The sequence below is a fragment of the Tupaia chinensis genome, unplaced genomic scaffold (genome assembly GCF_000334495.1).
Source record: "Tupaia chinensis unplaced genomic scaffold, TupChi_1.0 Scaffold000226_1, whole genome shotgun sequence".
Classification (NCBI taxonomy): Eukaryota; Metazoa; Chordata; class Mammalia; order Scandentia; family Tupaiidae; genus Tupaia; species Tupaia belangeri.
The window spans coordinates 8,346,051-8,358,897 of NW_006159701.1; the positions used below are offsets into that span (position 1 = coordinate 8,346,051).

A 12,847-nucleotide genomic window follows, 5' to 3' on the forward strand; every position below is an offset into this window, starting at 1 on the left:
GTGTGTGCCCAAGATCCTGAGAGGAGAATGGAGGAGAAGGGATTGAGGTGTGGCCATCCCCCCTGGGGGGTGATTTCTCACTTTCTGTCTCTCTGTGTTTCCATTGAGCGCACGTGACCTATAGCAAAAATCTCTGAAAAAAAAAAAAAAGAAAAAAAGAAAAATGGATACATAAACCAGTGATTTACAAAAGAGTGGATATGAACGGTTCATAACACCTGAAAAGCTACTTAGCGAGCTAGTAAATAAAGGAATGCAATCTAAATCAACAAGGGAAAAATCATGTTTTTTCTGACCACTGGTCTTGGGTTTGTGGTTGACACATGCCGACCGTAGGCTTTTCTCCCCGTTTTCTTCCTCATCCTCATCACTACAGCAGTCAGGGGCAATAAACCACTTCCCGAGCACCCCAATGCTGAGCTGGGGAGAGGCTCAGTACACAGCCATGCGACGCAGGAGGTTGCCAGGTACAAGAAGCCGAGGGTCCTGGGCAGCTGCAGCCACACTGGGTGACGGGAGCAGGACTCACAGTGCACAGGTAGGAGCAGTGACTGCTTTGAAAACGTACACAGATCGGAAAGACACAACCAACTGCTTTTCCGGGAGGTCATTTTCCCTCCCTCTCCCCGTTTCTGAATTTTCTCAAGTTGGCAGTCTGCATGAGCTTCTTTTATAACTGGGGAGACAAACTTAAGACCCGAAACACTGCGGAGCAATTCCCGACTGCACAGACTCCTAACCCTGGTGCCCACGCTGCTCCCCCATGTCCTTGACAACTGACGGGACCTTGTGTAATCAACGGTCTGCCCGTAACTCCTGCAACTCTCACATCCCGATGCTGCCGGCTGATTAAGCCCTGCTCAACGCCTCCACGCGCAGCCTATCAAACCCTTACGTCTACTGATGAGTGGGTCCTATTATTATCCCTCTCTGAAGGTAAGGCAAGCAGAGCTCAGAGAGGTTAGGTCCCTGGCCAAGGTCACACAGCTCAGACACCAAGCTCAGAGTGCCCCCAAGGGATGCCTGATGCTGCAGCTGAGCCCTGTGCACCCAGCTCTGCCCCTGCAGGAAATGCCCCAGGAGCTGCCACCTCCCGTACCAGATTTTTAAAAACCAAAGCAAAGCAGAAAAAGATGTTTCGGGGCACTCACCTCTCTCTCCTCGCCTCAGCAATGCTCTCCGCCTGCCCTGTTACCCGGGCTTTCCTTGTTTTCTTTCTTTCTTTCTTTTTTCCTTTTAACTAATCACTCAGTTAACTAGTTAGCTTTCTGAAGCTTGGGTCGGTACCTAGTGACTCCACGAGCGCGATAAAGAAATCAGCCGTCACCGATACAGAAGTCAGAGAGGTTTAAATCAAATCATCCTCCACAACAATGACATTAATTATGCTTTTAACACGTTTTACTGCTTTTTTTCTCACTTCACGCCACATCTGTGTGAACAATATCCAAAAGATTTACGGGTTTCTTTCGTAATTACAGACATACAGGCTGCACACTTATCAAAATACTTGCTGAGCAATCACGCCATATCGCATTCTCTGCCAAAGATCTGTGTTGGCAGCAGTCATTCAAAACAAAAATGTTGAATCAGGACTTGTGTGGCTTCGGGAGGGGGGAGTATTTCGACAAATAATTTGCCTGTCAAGAAATATAAAGCGTTATTTTCACAGGGGGGGGGTGGGGCAGTGGGGGCGGGGAGCGGAGGAGCTCGGAGCACCAAAAACACATCTGACATTTGGTTCTTGTGTCTGAGGATAAAATTTAATGAGAACAAAAATATGTCTTCCTAATTCCCCTAAGAAATCATTAAAACATTTTGTTATTCTTAAATGTCTCGAAAATGAATTAGAGGCCCTAAAGGGGCTGTTCGTGTGGTACGGCGCCATCAGTTAAGGCTCCTCATTCTCCACCTTGGTGACAGCTGGGGACATCTCCCCACCCCCGCCCCTTCATTTCTGGGAAGGAGAGCTGGGAAACCAGACTCCTGGAGTCAGCACGAGGCTTGGGATGACCTTCCCACTCCCAGGCATCAGGGAGAGGGGCGAGAGGGCACGAGGACCTTCCGGAAAGCTCTGCACCAACTTTGGGGGCCCCCATGGCCCTGGACTGGCCTGTGACTGTGTTTAATAGCCTTGTCTCCAGAAAGATGAGGTTCCCATAATGAACCCCAGAAATGAAGCCCCCTTTCCAGCTAGGGACTACAGCCCCTCCTCCTGTCTCCCTTAGTCTGTCTGCCCCTCTGTACCCTCGAACATAAGACTTGATGGTTCTCCCCCAGCTCCGTGAGCAATGACGGGGTCACCTCTGCCATGGGAGTGCCCGCTTCCCCAGGGCTGGACTCGCATCAGTCAACGGGCGCGGAGTCCCACTGTCTGGCGAGAGGCAGGCACACAGCCGGTGCATGGTAAGTGCTCTCTGAATAGAAAACGCGTGATGAGCAGCAGGCCCTGGATGATAAAATACCTCTTTATTTTAACAACCCTTCCTCTCCTTTCTTCTGCCAAGCCTTGTCTCTTTTCTTTTCCTTTCAGGTTTTGGTCATAAGGCACATGTGATCACTGGAGAGAGACAGAGATAGCGAGGGGAAGTGAGACATCACCCCCAGGGGAGAGGGCCATACTGCCATCTCTTCTCCTCCATTCTCTTTCTGGGAGTTTGGACATGCATGCACACGTGCCTGACATGATTTTCAAGCTGCTTGATTTCAAGACAGAGATTTTTGCTATAGGGTGCGTGCGTTCGCTGGAAAGACAGAAAGCAAGAAATCACCCCACAGCGGGGATGGCCACACCATAATCCCTTCTCTTCCATTCTCCTCTCGGGATCCTGGGGATGCATGCAAAAGTGCCTGGTATGAGCTTTTAATATTGGGTCTGGGACTCGAACTGCAATCGACTATGTAGAAGTCCAGATACGTAACCATTACACCATCTGCTCGTTCTGTGTATCTTATTTCAAACTCATTCAACAAATGGTTATTTGGTGCCTACTGTGTACCTAGTTCTGGGTATACAGTCCTGGGCTCAGAACAGTTCACACCTCCTCGAAAGGCACTAAGTGTTACATACACAGTAACACTTAGCACGCACCTGCTGTGTGCCACACACTTTGAAGCCCCCTAGAGCCGCACGTGGTAGGCACTAATATTATCCCCAACCGAGAGGAGACTGGGTGATGCTCAGGAAGGTGGACTGTCTGCAGGCCCAGTGAGTAGGTGGTCCGGGAAGATACGAAGCACTAGCCAACCCCGGGGCTGCCCTCTGGCGCTATAGACAAGGAACTATGGAGACGAGAGCCCGACATAGGGGCTCCTGGGAGACATCTCTGGGGTCTGTACTGGGTCACCCTCTGATGTCATCTGTTGCTGAGACCATGGGCCAAAGGATCAAAAAAGGTGGGAAATAAGAGGATGTATTTTCTTTTTTTTAAAGAAGTATTTTATTTAACTTTAATTAATTAATTTTAATTTGACCAGAGAAGGACAGAGCGGGAGAGCGAAAGAGAGATGGAAAGTAAGAAAGCAAGTTGCCAGGTCTGGGACTTGAGCCACAGTCGGCCAGGTTGGAGTCCAGTGTCCTTAATCACCACATCACCTGCTGGCCCCAAGAGGATGTAGTTTTGACCGCTAGTTTGAGTCTCAGATGAGGTGTCTTGAAAAACACACCAGGTACTTGTGCATGGATGCCTAAAATTCCAAGAGGAGAATGGAGGAGAAGGGATTGCAGCATGGCCTTCCGCAAGGGGAAAGGTTTCTTTTATCTGTCTCTTTCTGGTGGGCATACATACCCTCTGGCAAATTAAAAAGTAACAATAAAATTTAAGAAAATAAAAGGAGGGAAACTTTTATAGGTATAAGACATACTTCCATGAGTATAGCCTAATGTTCTCAAACTGACCCACCCTCACCACCAGGAGGCCTTTCCCAGGAACTCTGGCCCACCCTAGATCGCCTTTTTTTGGGGGGGCCATAGGGTACGTGTGCTCCACGGAGAGAGAGATAGTGAGAAGGAAAGTGAGAAATCACCCCCTAGGGAGGAGAGCCATGCCACAATCCCTTCTCTTCCATTCTCCTCCTGGGATTTAGGGCACACATGCACCATGTTCAGTCATAGAGAATCCAGCTCTTTACCACCACGGCACCTGCTGCTCCCCCCGCCCCCAGCTTCACTTCTAAGAACACAAGTTAATTTTCTTTTCTTTCTTTTTTTTTTGGAGAGGTTTTCGCTATAGGGCATGTGCGCTCGCCAGACAGACAGAGAGAGACATTAAGACAGAAAGCGAGAAATCACTCCCCAGGGGGGGATGGTCACGCCGCAATCCCTTCTCCTCCATTCTCCTCTCGGGATCTTGGGCACGCACGCACACGCGCCCGGCGTGAGTTTTAAGCCACCGGGTCTGGGATGCGAACCACGGTCAACTACATGGGAGTCCAGCGACGTAGCCATTACACTAACTGCTGGTTCCCAAGTTAATTTTCTTTTCAATCGAGGTGGAATTCATACAACATAAAACTTACCATTTTAAAGTGAACTGTTTTTTTTTTAAAGAATTGTTTTATTTACTTATTTACTTACTTACTTACTTATTTATTTAATTTTATTAGTTTTAAATTTGAACAGAGAGGGACAGAGTATGGGGGGAGTGAGAAAGCAAGCCTTCAGGTTCGGGACTCGAACTGTGGCTGGCCATGTAGGAATCTAGCACCCTTAACCACTACGCCACCTGCCGGCCCCTAATGTGAACTACTGAGCGGTGTCTAGTACATCCACAAAGTCCTGTAACCACCAGCTCTTTCTAGTCCCAGGACATTTTTATCCCTGGAGAAGGAAACCTCATACCCATGACACGGTCACTCTCGAATCTCCTCCCACCAGCCCTTGGCAGCCATCAGTCTACTTCCTGTGTCTGTGGGCTCTTGTGTCTAAGGCTTTCGTGTCTGGCCCCTCTCACTGAGTGCCGTGTTCTCAAAGCTCCTCCACACGGGATCGTGCATTACAATGCCGTCCTTTACATGGCCGAGTAATACTCCATCGTAAGGAAGGTCCACGTTTTGTCTATCTGTCCTCAGTTAAGGGACACATGAATGTCTCCATCTTGGCTGTTGTGAACAGTGTTCACAGACTAATCTTTGCCTTTTTATATTTTCTGTAAATGGACTCACGGTTTGTGCTCTTATAGGTCTGGCTTTTTTCTTTTTAAAGGTTGCCTGGGGTATTTGGGGGCACACTCGTGGTCTGCCCTCCATTGACACCTGCAGGCAGAGAGCCTTGGGTTTTTCCGTCCTCTGCAGCAATGGGATGGGGGTTCTGCTGGGCAAGATCCTGGCTGCCCCAAGATCCAGGTGGGCTACCTTGCCAGGAACCCCACCCCCAGTGGGCTCTTGGCTGAGGCTGGAAGGTAGTGTGGGAAGACATGGCAAGTAGGGAGGCCCCATCGCACCAGACTAGGGCTAGTCCCCCCACCTCACCCGAGTCCAGGCCTGTCCCCAGAGCCCACTGCAAGGAAATCCCAATTAACAGTGGCAATGGCCGTGTCCGTGGTTAATCATTCCACCATGGAGCCCAAGCGTCTCTTACCTGGTGCTTCGATTAACTGCTTGTAAACACTCAGGAAAGCAGCTTCCGCCTCCTGGCTTCTCTTACTAAGGGCCACCACCTTTGGAAACAAGAGAAAGAGTCAAGTGTAACCATGGCAACTGGGTCTCCAAATGTGATCGCTTTCTACCTGTGAGACAGTGATGGGGCAGGACGGTAAGGGTGTGAAGGCTGAAAGTGCAGGCTGAGGTTAGAAAGCCAGGCCTTTGAGCCCAGCCCCTCTGTGTCCAGCTTTATGACTGCAGGCAAGTCACTGGCCTTCTTGGATCCTGAGTTTCCTCATCTGCAAAGTGAGGGGTTAATATGAGAACCCGCCCTCTGAGGCCTGCTGGGGGGATCTGAAGCAGCAGCACGGAAGTGCTGAGCACAGGGCCTAGCACACAGTAGGTCGTCCTTAGCTAGTCTTCTTGCTGTTAGAGGACAAAGCTAGAAGTTCAAATATGACACATTTTTGGGGAAAGTGGGACACATCCGGGGATATTCTTGCCACTGAAAATGAAAGAGAAATCATTAAAGCTCTTGTAAGACATCACATGGCTTCAACAAGTGTCAGGGTGCGGGTGACGAGATTTATGCGAAACAGTCCCCGGCATACTGAAGGTGCTCAGGAAGTGTTAGAGCGAGTGAATAAATGAATGGCAGGAGAACTCCGTGGTAAAGAGCTAGATCCATGCTCAGGGCTCGCTCTCGTTCCGCCAGTGACAGCTCACGAGATGCCCACGCCATCCTGCAGCATGTGGCTGTGCGTCTTGAAGGGCTCAGAAGCCGCCCAGTCTCTGAGGTCAGCACCACTTCACCCCTCCACTCCAGGCTGTGGATTCCAGAGCCCCGGTTCATAGCTGCCCAGGCCACTGCTCTTGGTGGCCTGTCCCATCGGAACACTCCTGGGCCTCCCCTTGCGTAGGTCTGGAACTGGCTCCTGGCACCCACTGGCGGCCACTGTCCATATATCTGCAAGGACGCTCCGGGTGCACCCTGGACTGGAATGAGCCTTTACTCTTCCTCGCACTGACAGACCTTTCCCTTGAATCTGTCTGGAGCATGTGCTTGACAGTCACCCACAGCAGGTGCTCAAAAAAGTCTGGGAATGTGTAAATCCAAGGGCTGCACTGCCTCAAGGTCCCAACTGTGACACCATTGCAGAGTCTCACCTTTGCTCCTGACCAGCAGGGCCAATTGTTTTTCTCTTTTTTTTGGAGAGATTTTCACTATAGGGCGTGTGCGCTCGTCAGACAGACAGAGAGAGACATTACAGACAGAAAGCAAGAAATCACCCCCCCAGGGGGGATGGTCACGCCGCAATCCCTTCTCCTCCATTCTCCTCTCGGGATCTTGGGCACGTGCACACATGCGCCCGGCATGAGTTTTAAGCCACCGGGTCCAGGATGTGAACCGTGGTCGACTACGTGGGAGTCCAGCGACATAGCCATTAAGCTAACTGCTGGTTCCCCCAGCAGGGCCAATTCTGAGGACGGCTCACCGAGGCACAGGCCCTGGGACCCAGCAGCCTGGATTCAAATCCCAGCTCCTCCACCTACTAGCTGTGACCTTGGGCAAGCAAGTAAGTTAAGTCTCTGTGCCTCTATTTCCCCATTTATAGCATGCGGATAAGGACATAACAACTTCTGGGGTCGGCAAGTGGCATGATGAATAAGGTGGCTGTATCCCTCATGGTCAACTCTGTGGTTCAGGTCCCAGACCCAGCAGCTTGAAAAGCATGCCAGGCATATGTGCGTGCATGCCCGAAACGCCAAGAGGAGAATGGAAGAGGATGGATTGTGGCATGACCCTCTCCCACCCTCCCCGCCCCAGGGAGGGTGATTTCTCACTTTCCCTCTTTTCTTTCTCTCCCACAAGTGCCCTATAGACAAAACTAAAAAAACAAAAACAAAAACCAACAACCTCCTTTGAAGGGGAACTGGGAGGATCAAGTGGTTCAAAATAGGTAAAGCCCTTTGGAAAAGTCCTGGCCTGTGGTAGGCCCCCTAGATACGTAACTTACAGGATGACTGATCAACGTCCTCCTTGTCTGGCTCCATGACAGGTCCTATCAGTACAGGGGGATGACCTTGGCTGTGCTTGTCTCGGGGTCTTACAAAGACCACCAGAGAAAGGCCCCTCTCCCCACTCACAGTGGTGCCGTCTGGGAACAATCTGAAAACCAAAGGGGTTCAATACGGCCCCCATGAGCCACGTGTGCCCACTGCAGACTTGAAATGTGACAGTCCAAATCAGTGCTTGCTATGAGTATATAACATGCACCGGATGTCAAGGGCTTAGGGCCCCCACACGGAAGTACAACAGCTCATCAACATTGTTTTATATGGATCACATATCAAAATGATAACATGCAATTACTTTCACTTGTTAAAAATCTGGCTACCAGAAAATGTTACATTACATACACGGATCAAACCATATTTCTACTGTGTAGCACGGTTAGAAGGTTTTACAAGGCCCGTATAGAATTTGTTATTTAAGAGAAGTGGATGTTGACCATGTGAGTAAAAAAAAAAAAAATGTCAGTTATAATTGACATCCTTAATTCCTTTCACCATTAATCGGAGAATAGGCTCTGGTCTCTCACCTTCCAGAGTGGATGACAGTGTCTCACTCACTCAGCAAACATCTTCTGAACACCCACTATGTGCCAAGCACTGTGGGCTGATACCTAACCTCACGGGACTCCTTGGCTGGTGAGGAGACCGACTTCCCAGATACTCATCAATTACAAGCGCCAGACACTGGGGAGAAAGGCCCACTCTGGTGGCGGAACAACAGGAACATCTACCTGAGAAGGGGAAGGTGGTGAGGGACGGGAACGGCATAAAGAATGTTCTGGGATGTAGGCAAAGGAAAAATCAAGCGCAGGCAGATTTTTATTCTTGCTGAGAAGGACAAAACTAAGTTCCTGCCTGGGGTCTCGCAGCTGAGGGGAGGCATGGCTACGCCCGAGAGGAACCGTGAGACGAGAGGAGGTGCAGACACTGTAAGAGTCTGGGGGGTGCACCGACAGGCTAACAGTCACAATGACGAGGACAATAAATACAACACCTAAGATCGACCAGGTGCCAGGTGACCTTACCAGTCCTGATCGGCTCTCCTCGTACAGCCGAGCAACCTGAGGTTCGTGAGGTTAAGTAACTTGCCAAAGGTCATTCTGACGGTATAGGGCAGGGCCAGGATTCCCACCAGGCCTGGGAGGTCAGCTTGCTGTTCTGAGTCTGGATGTTGGGCCCCTTTAATCCAGGATAGAACCATCCTCCATCCTCACCCCCTCTCAACCCCCCAGCTTGTGGGGCCGATCACCCGGGCCTCGCCTGCACACTGCCACACAAACACTGCTACACAAGCTCAGGGCTGCTGTGCTGTCGACCTGGGGGCCAAAGAAACCACAAGAAACAAAAGCAGCTCATCTCCGGACCCCTCGATGGGGAATCATCAGAGATCGGCAGCTGTCTGAAGGATCCACTTCAGAGCTGGCCAGGCTGAGGACGGATAGCGTGGCTTCTGGGGCTGGGAAAAGGCTACGACTGTTCCAGTGACATCTAAACAGGAATTCTGCACAGCGTGGGGGCATGTCCTGGAAGATTCCTTCACACAGCACCTCCTACTTCCATTCACCCGTCCATTGGTCTGTAAGGGTGATCATTTATCTTGGTGATGGTCCCCTTATCACGTCAGTCTTCTCCACTGGAGCTACGGTGTCCAATAAGTGCTCCAAGCACTTGAACTACAACAATTTCAAACTGAGATGGGCTGCTAAGTATAAGATACAGGGTTTTAGGCTGGCCCCATGGCATAGTGGTTAAGGGAGCTGGCTCCCACATGGCTAACCATGGTTTGAACCCTGGCCCCAGCAGCTTAAAAACACGCCAGGCACGTGTGTGTGCATGCCCCAAATCCCAACAGGAAGGAGATATGGAGGAGAAGGGATGCTTTCTCCTTCTCCATCTCTCTACCACTGTCTCTCTCTGATAAGCACACACACCTCTGCCAATTAAAAAAAAAAAAGAAAAAGATATAGGATTTTGAAGTCTTGGAACAAAAATAAGATTGTAAAATATCCCAGTAACTTTTTATGTTGATTATGGACTGAAATGATAATGTTATGGGCATATTAGATGAAATTAAAGATTTTTAAAAAGAATTATTTTATTTAACTTCATTTATTTGTTTACTTTATTTAATTATTTTAATTTGACCAGAGAGTAACAGAGTGAAAGAGAGAATGAGAGAGACAAAGTGAGAAAGCAAGCCGCTACACTAGGTCTGGGACTCGAACCGTGGTGGGCCACGTGGGAGTCCAGAGCCCTTAACCACTACGTCACCTGCTGGCCCCAATAAAAGATATTAAAGTTAAGTTCATGCTTATTCTTTTTTTTTTTGAGAAGTATTTTTATGTTTTTGTTATAGGGCGTGTGCACTTGCCAGAAAGACAGAGAGAGACAGAGAGACAGAAAGCAAGAAATCGCCTTCCCAGGGGGGATGGCTACACCGCAATCCCTTCTCCTCCATTCTCTTCTTGGGATCTTGAGCATGCACGCACACGTGCCCAGCGTGAGTTTAAGCTGCCAGGTCTGGGACTTGAACCATGGTCGGCTATGTGGGAGTCCAGCAACATAGCCATCATGCTAACTGCTGGTTCCATTCACGCTTATTCTTAATTTTTAAACTGTAGCTACTAGAAAACTGTGCTTTACATATGTGGCTTGCATTCTATTTCTCCTGGACATGCAGATCTGATCAATCGAGCGTTGGCAAACTATGGCCCCTGGACCAAATTTGGCCCTTCATCTGTTTTTGTAAATAAAGTTTTATTGAAATGCAGCCATGGTCATTTTTTAAAGTATTGTCTATGGTAGATTTCATGCTGCAAGGGCAGAGTTATGTAGTTATGACAGGGACCTTGGGGTCCCCAAAGCTAAAAAGGTGCACTATCTGGCCCCTTAGGGAAGAAGCTTGCTGATGCTTGCGTTAGAGGTTCGTGTAACAGTAGGACAATGTTTTCAAAAGCAGAGATCAAAAGACATCCCGGAACAGTACTCTGTTTGAATCAATTCATGTTTAGGGCTTCCTAAATACTGTCTTGAAGACTAGAGGTGTTTGGATGTCCTGCCGTGTTAAGCCTTGTTCTAGAGCAATGATCCTGTTTCTAAAAGGCTGCATCCTAAAATTCCTGACCCAGTATGGGGCCTACTATCACTAAGCATTTGTGGCCTCATCCACCAGGTGGGAAGAATGACTGCCTCCTGCCTACAAGCTGCTGGGGTGGAAAGATGCAGCAAATCCCATGGACGTTGGCAGAGCGTCTCCTGAATCAGACCATGTCCCCTATCCACACAGGATGCCTTTTCCAAGGGCTGAAACGAACACGTTTCCCCCGCGTGCCTGGAACAGGTGAGCTCGGCATAAATAAAAGGCCATGTGTTTCTGCCTCATGCCTGTGCCCTACCACGCAGGAGGGTGGGAGAAAAGGGTCCAGAACGGCAGATCTGGCTTGTGACAGGCAGATCTTTGAAGGCCATCTGGGGAAGGATGAGGAGGAGGAGGAGAAGGAGGCAGCGGCCAGATACAGACACCCTCAAGAAGGTCACCATCAGAAATAGCTTGGCGTCTGACGGAGCACGTGGCATTTACACCACCCGCTGCGAAATAAAGGGTGAAAATGCGTTTGGTCCCCGAGTCTGAACATGACAGAACCGGTTAGCCAGAGGACAGGCATGTTGGGGCCGCCTTGCTCTTGTCTGCTAGGGGATTAAAGACGGCCACTCTGGGGCCCCGAGGCTGCGCTGCCATCCACTGTCTCCTGAGGACTGGTCTATGCCAGGCTTTTCCAACCCACGCTCAGAGGTTCTGGACACAGAACCCTCCTCTGCTCAGTGCTTTATCTTCAGAATCCCCCCATGCCTCTAAGACAAGGGCAAGACTATTGCCCCCATTCTGCAAAGCAAGAAGCTGAGGCCCAGGGAAGCAACGTCCCTCGGCCAACGAGAACGACTCACAGCAGAGGTGGTATCAGCATCTGCGTGCCTCTCACTCCGGGGCCCAGATGTGGAGCCTCTCAAAAGCAGGGGTGGGACTTGCTGAGGGGTGGTGACCTCTTCGGGGGGCTGGGAGGCGATGGCGTCCAGATACACAGTGGTTCCAGAGAGGGGAAAACGGAGCTGATGTGAGAGATGCTCAGGAGCTGAAGGTGGGAGGGTGGGGGCTCACCTTCTGCTGAGAGAGGAGCAGACCGGGGGGACACACCACAGGAGCGGCCTACGTTAGCCAAAGGCCTTTCCAGCTCTTCTACTGAGAGGAGCAGAGGTACTGAGGCTGTAAAGGTTCCAGGGCGGGAGCGGGGAAATTTCAAGGAGGCGCAGGTATCAGAACGGGCTGCTACCTTAGGAGACAGCGAGCATCCCATCGGAGGGGCGTCTGGTGTATGTGGCTGCCTGCGCCCCTCTGATGTGCTCAGGAAGACCTGCACGCGGGGAGGGCCCGTTAGATTACCCAGGAGGGTCAAGGGGACTCTGACAGACCCTCCTTTACAGCAGCATCCTGGTTTCCTGCTGCCTGTGAGATGCAGGTGGCCACTACTCTGCCCAGCCGATAAGAGGATCATTATCCTGCAGAGTGGCAGTCAGTGAGCACTGACCGTGCGGCCCGGTGCTCAGTGTAGATCTGCACGAGCGCACTTAACCTTCGCACTGGGGAGGCACTGCTGTCCCATCTAACAGATGAGAACTCGGAGGCGCAGAACAGCGAAGGCTGCAGGGTGCCGGGAGCTGGGACTCGGACCCAGGGTGGTGAGACCAAAAATCCATGCTTCTAGACCCAGAGGGACTGATTCTCTGGTGAGGGTCTGTGGAGGGGCCAGGGGGTGCAGGGGGCAGGGAGGCCAGGAGGAGTCGCACAAGATTCGATTCTGCTGCCTCGTAGAGTAAGTCTAGTGAGGACCCCACTCCTGGGCAAGGGCTAATGCTCTCTGCTATAAATCTCTGATGGCCGAGCAAGTGAAAATTACAATTCGAAATCGGTGCTTAAATAAGAAGAGTTTGACTTTTGTTTTTCGTAGCTGTTGTTGACCTGGACTCTTGAGGCGCTTTCAAAATGCGGCAGAAGCCTGAGACCCTCTCTGGTCCTCTGCAGGATCACCTGGAGAGGGGCAGGGGGGCGGGGGCCGGGGCAGGGGAGATGTTGGCAGGCCCCCTCCTAGCTGTGGCCAGACCCACTGGTTCTAGAGACTGATGGAACAAAGCAGAA

General features: G+C 50.6%; 1 protein-coding gene across 1 annotated transcript in view; it reads right to left on the reverse strand.

Annotated features, from left to right (window-relative positions):
* Window positions 1-12,847, reverse strand: part of CUX2 (cut like homeobox 2) — a 358,029-nt gene that overhangs the window by 60,363 nt on the left and 284,819 nt on the right. Inside the window, exon 6 of the mRNA XM_006148019.3 lies at window positions 5,579-5,657. Coding sequence (XP_006148081.1) covers window positions 5,579-5,657 — 79 coding nt within the window. The remainder of the gene's footprint in view (window positions 1-5,578; window positions 5,658-12,847) is intronic.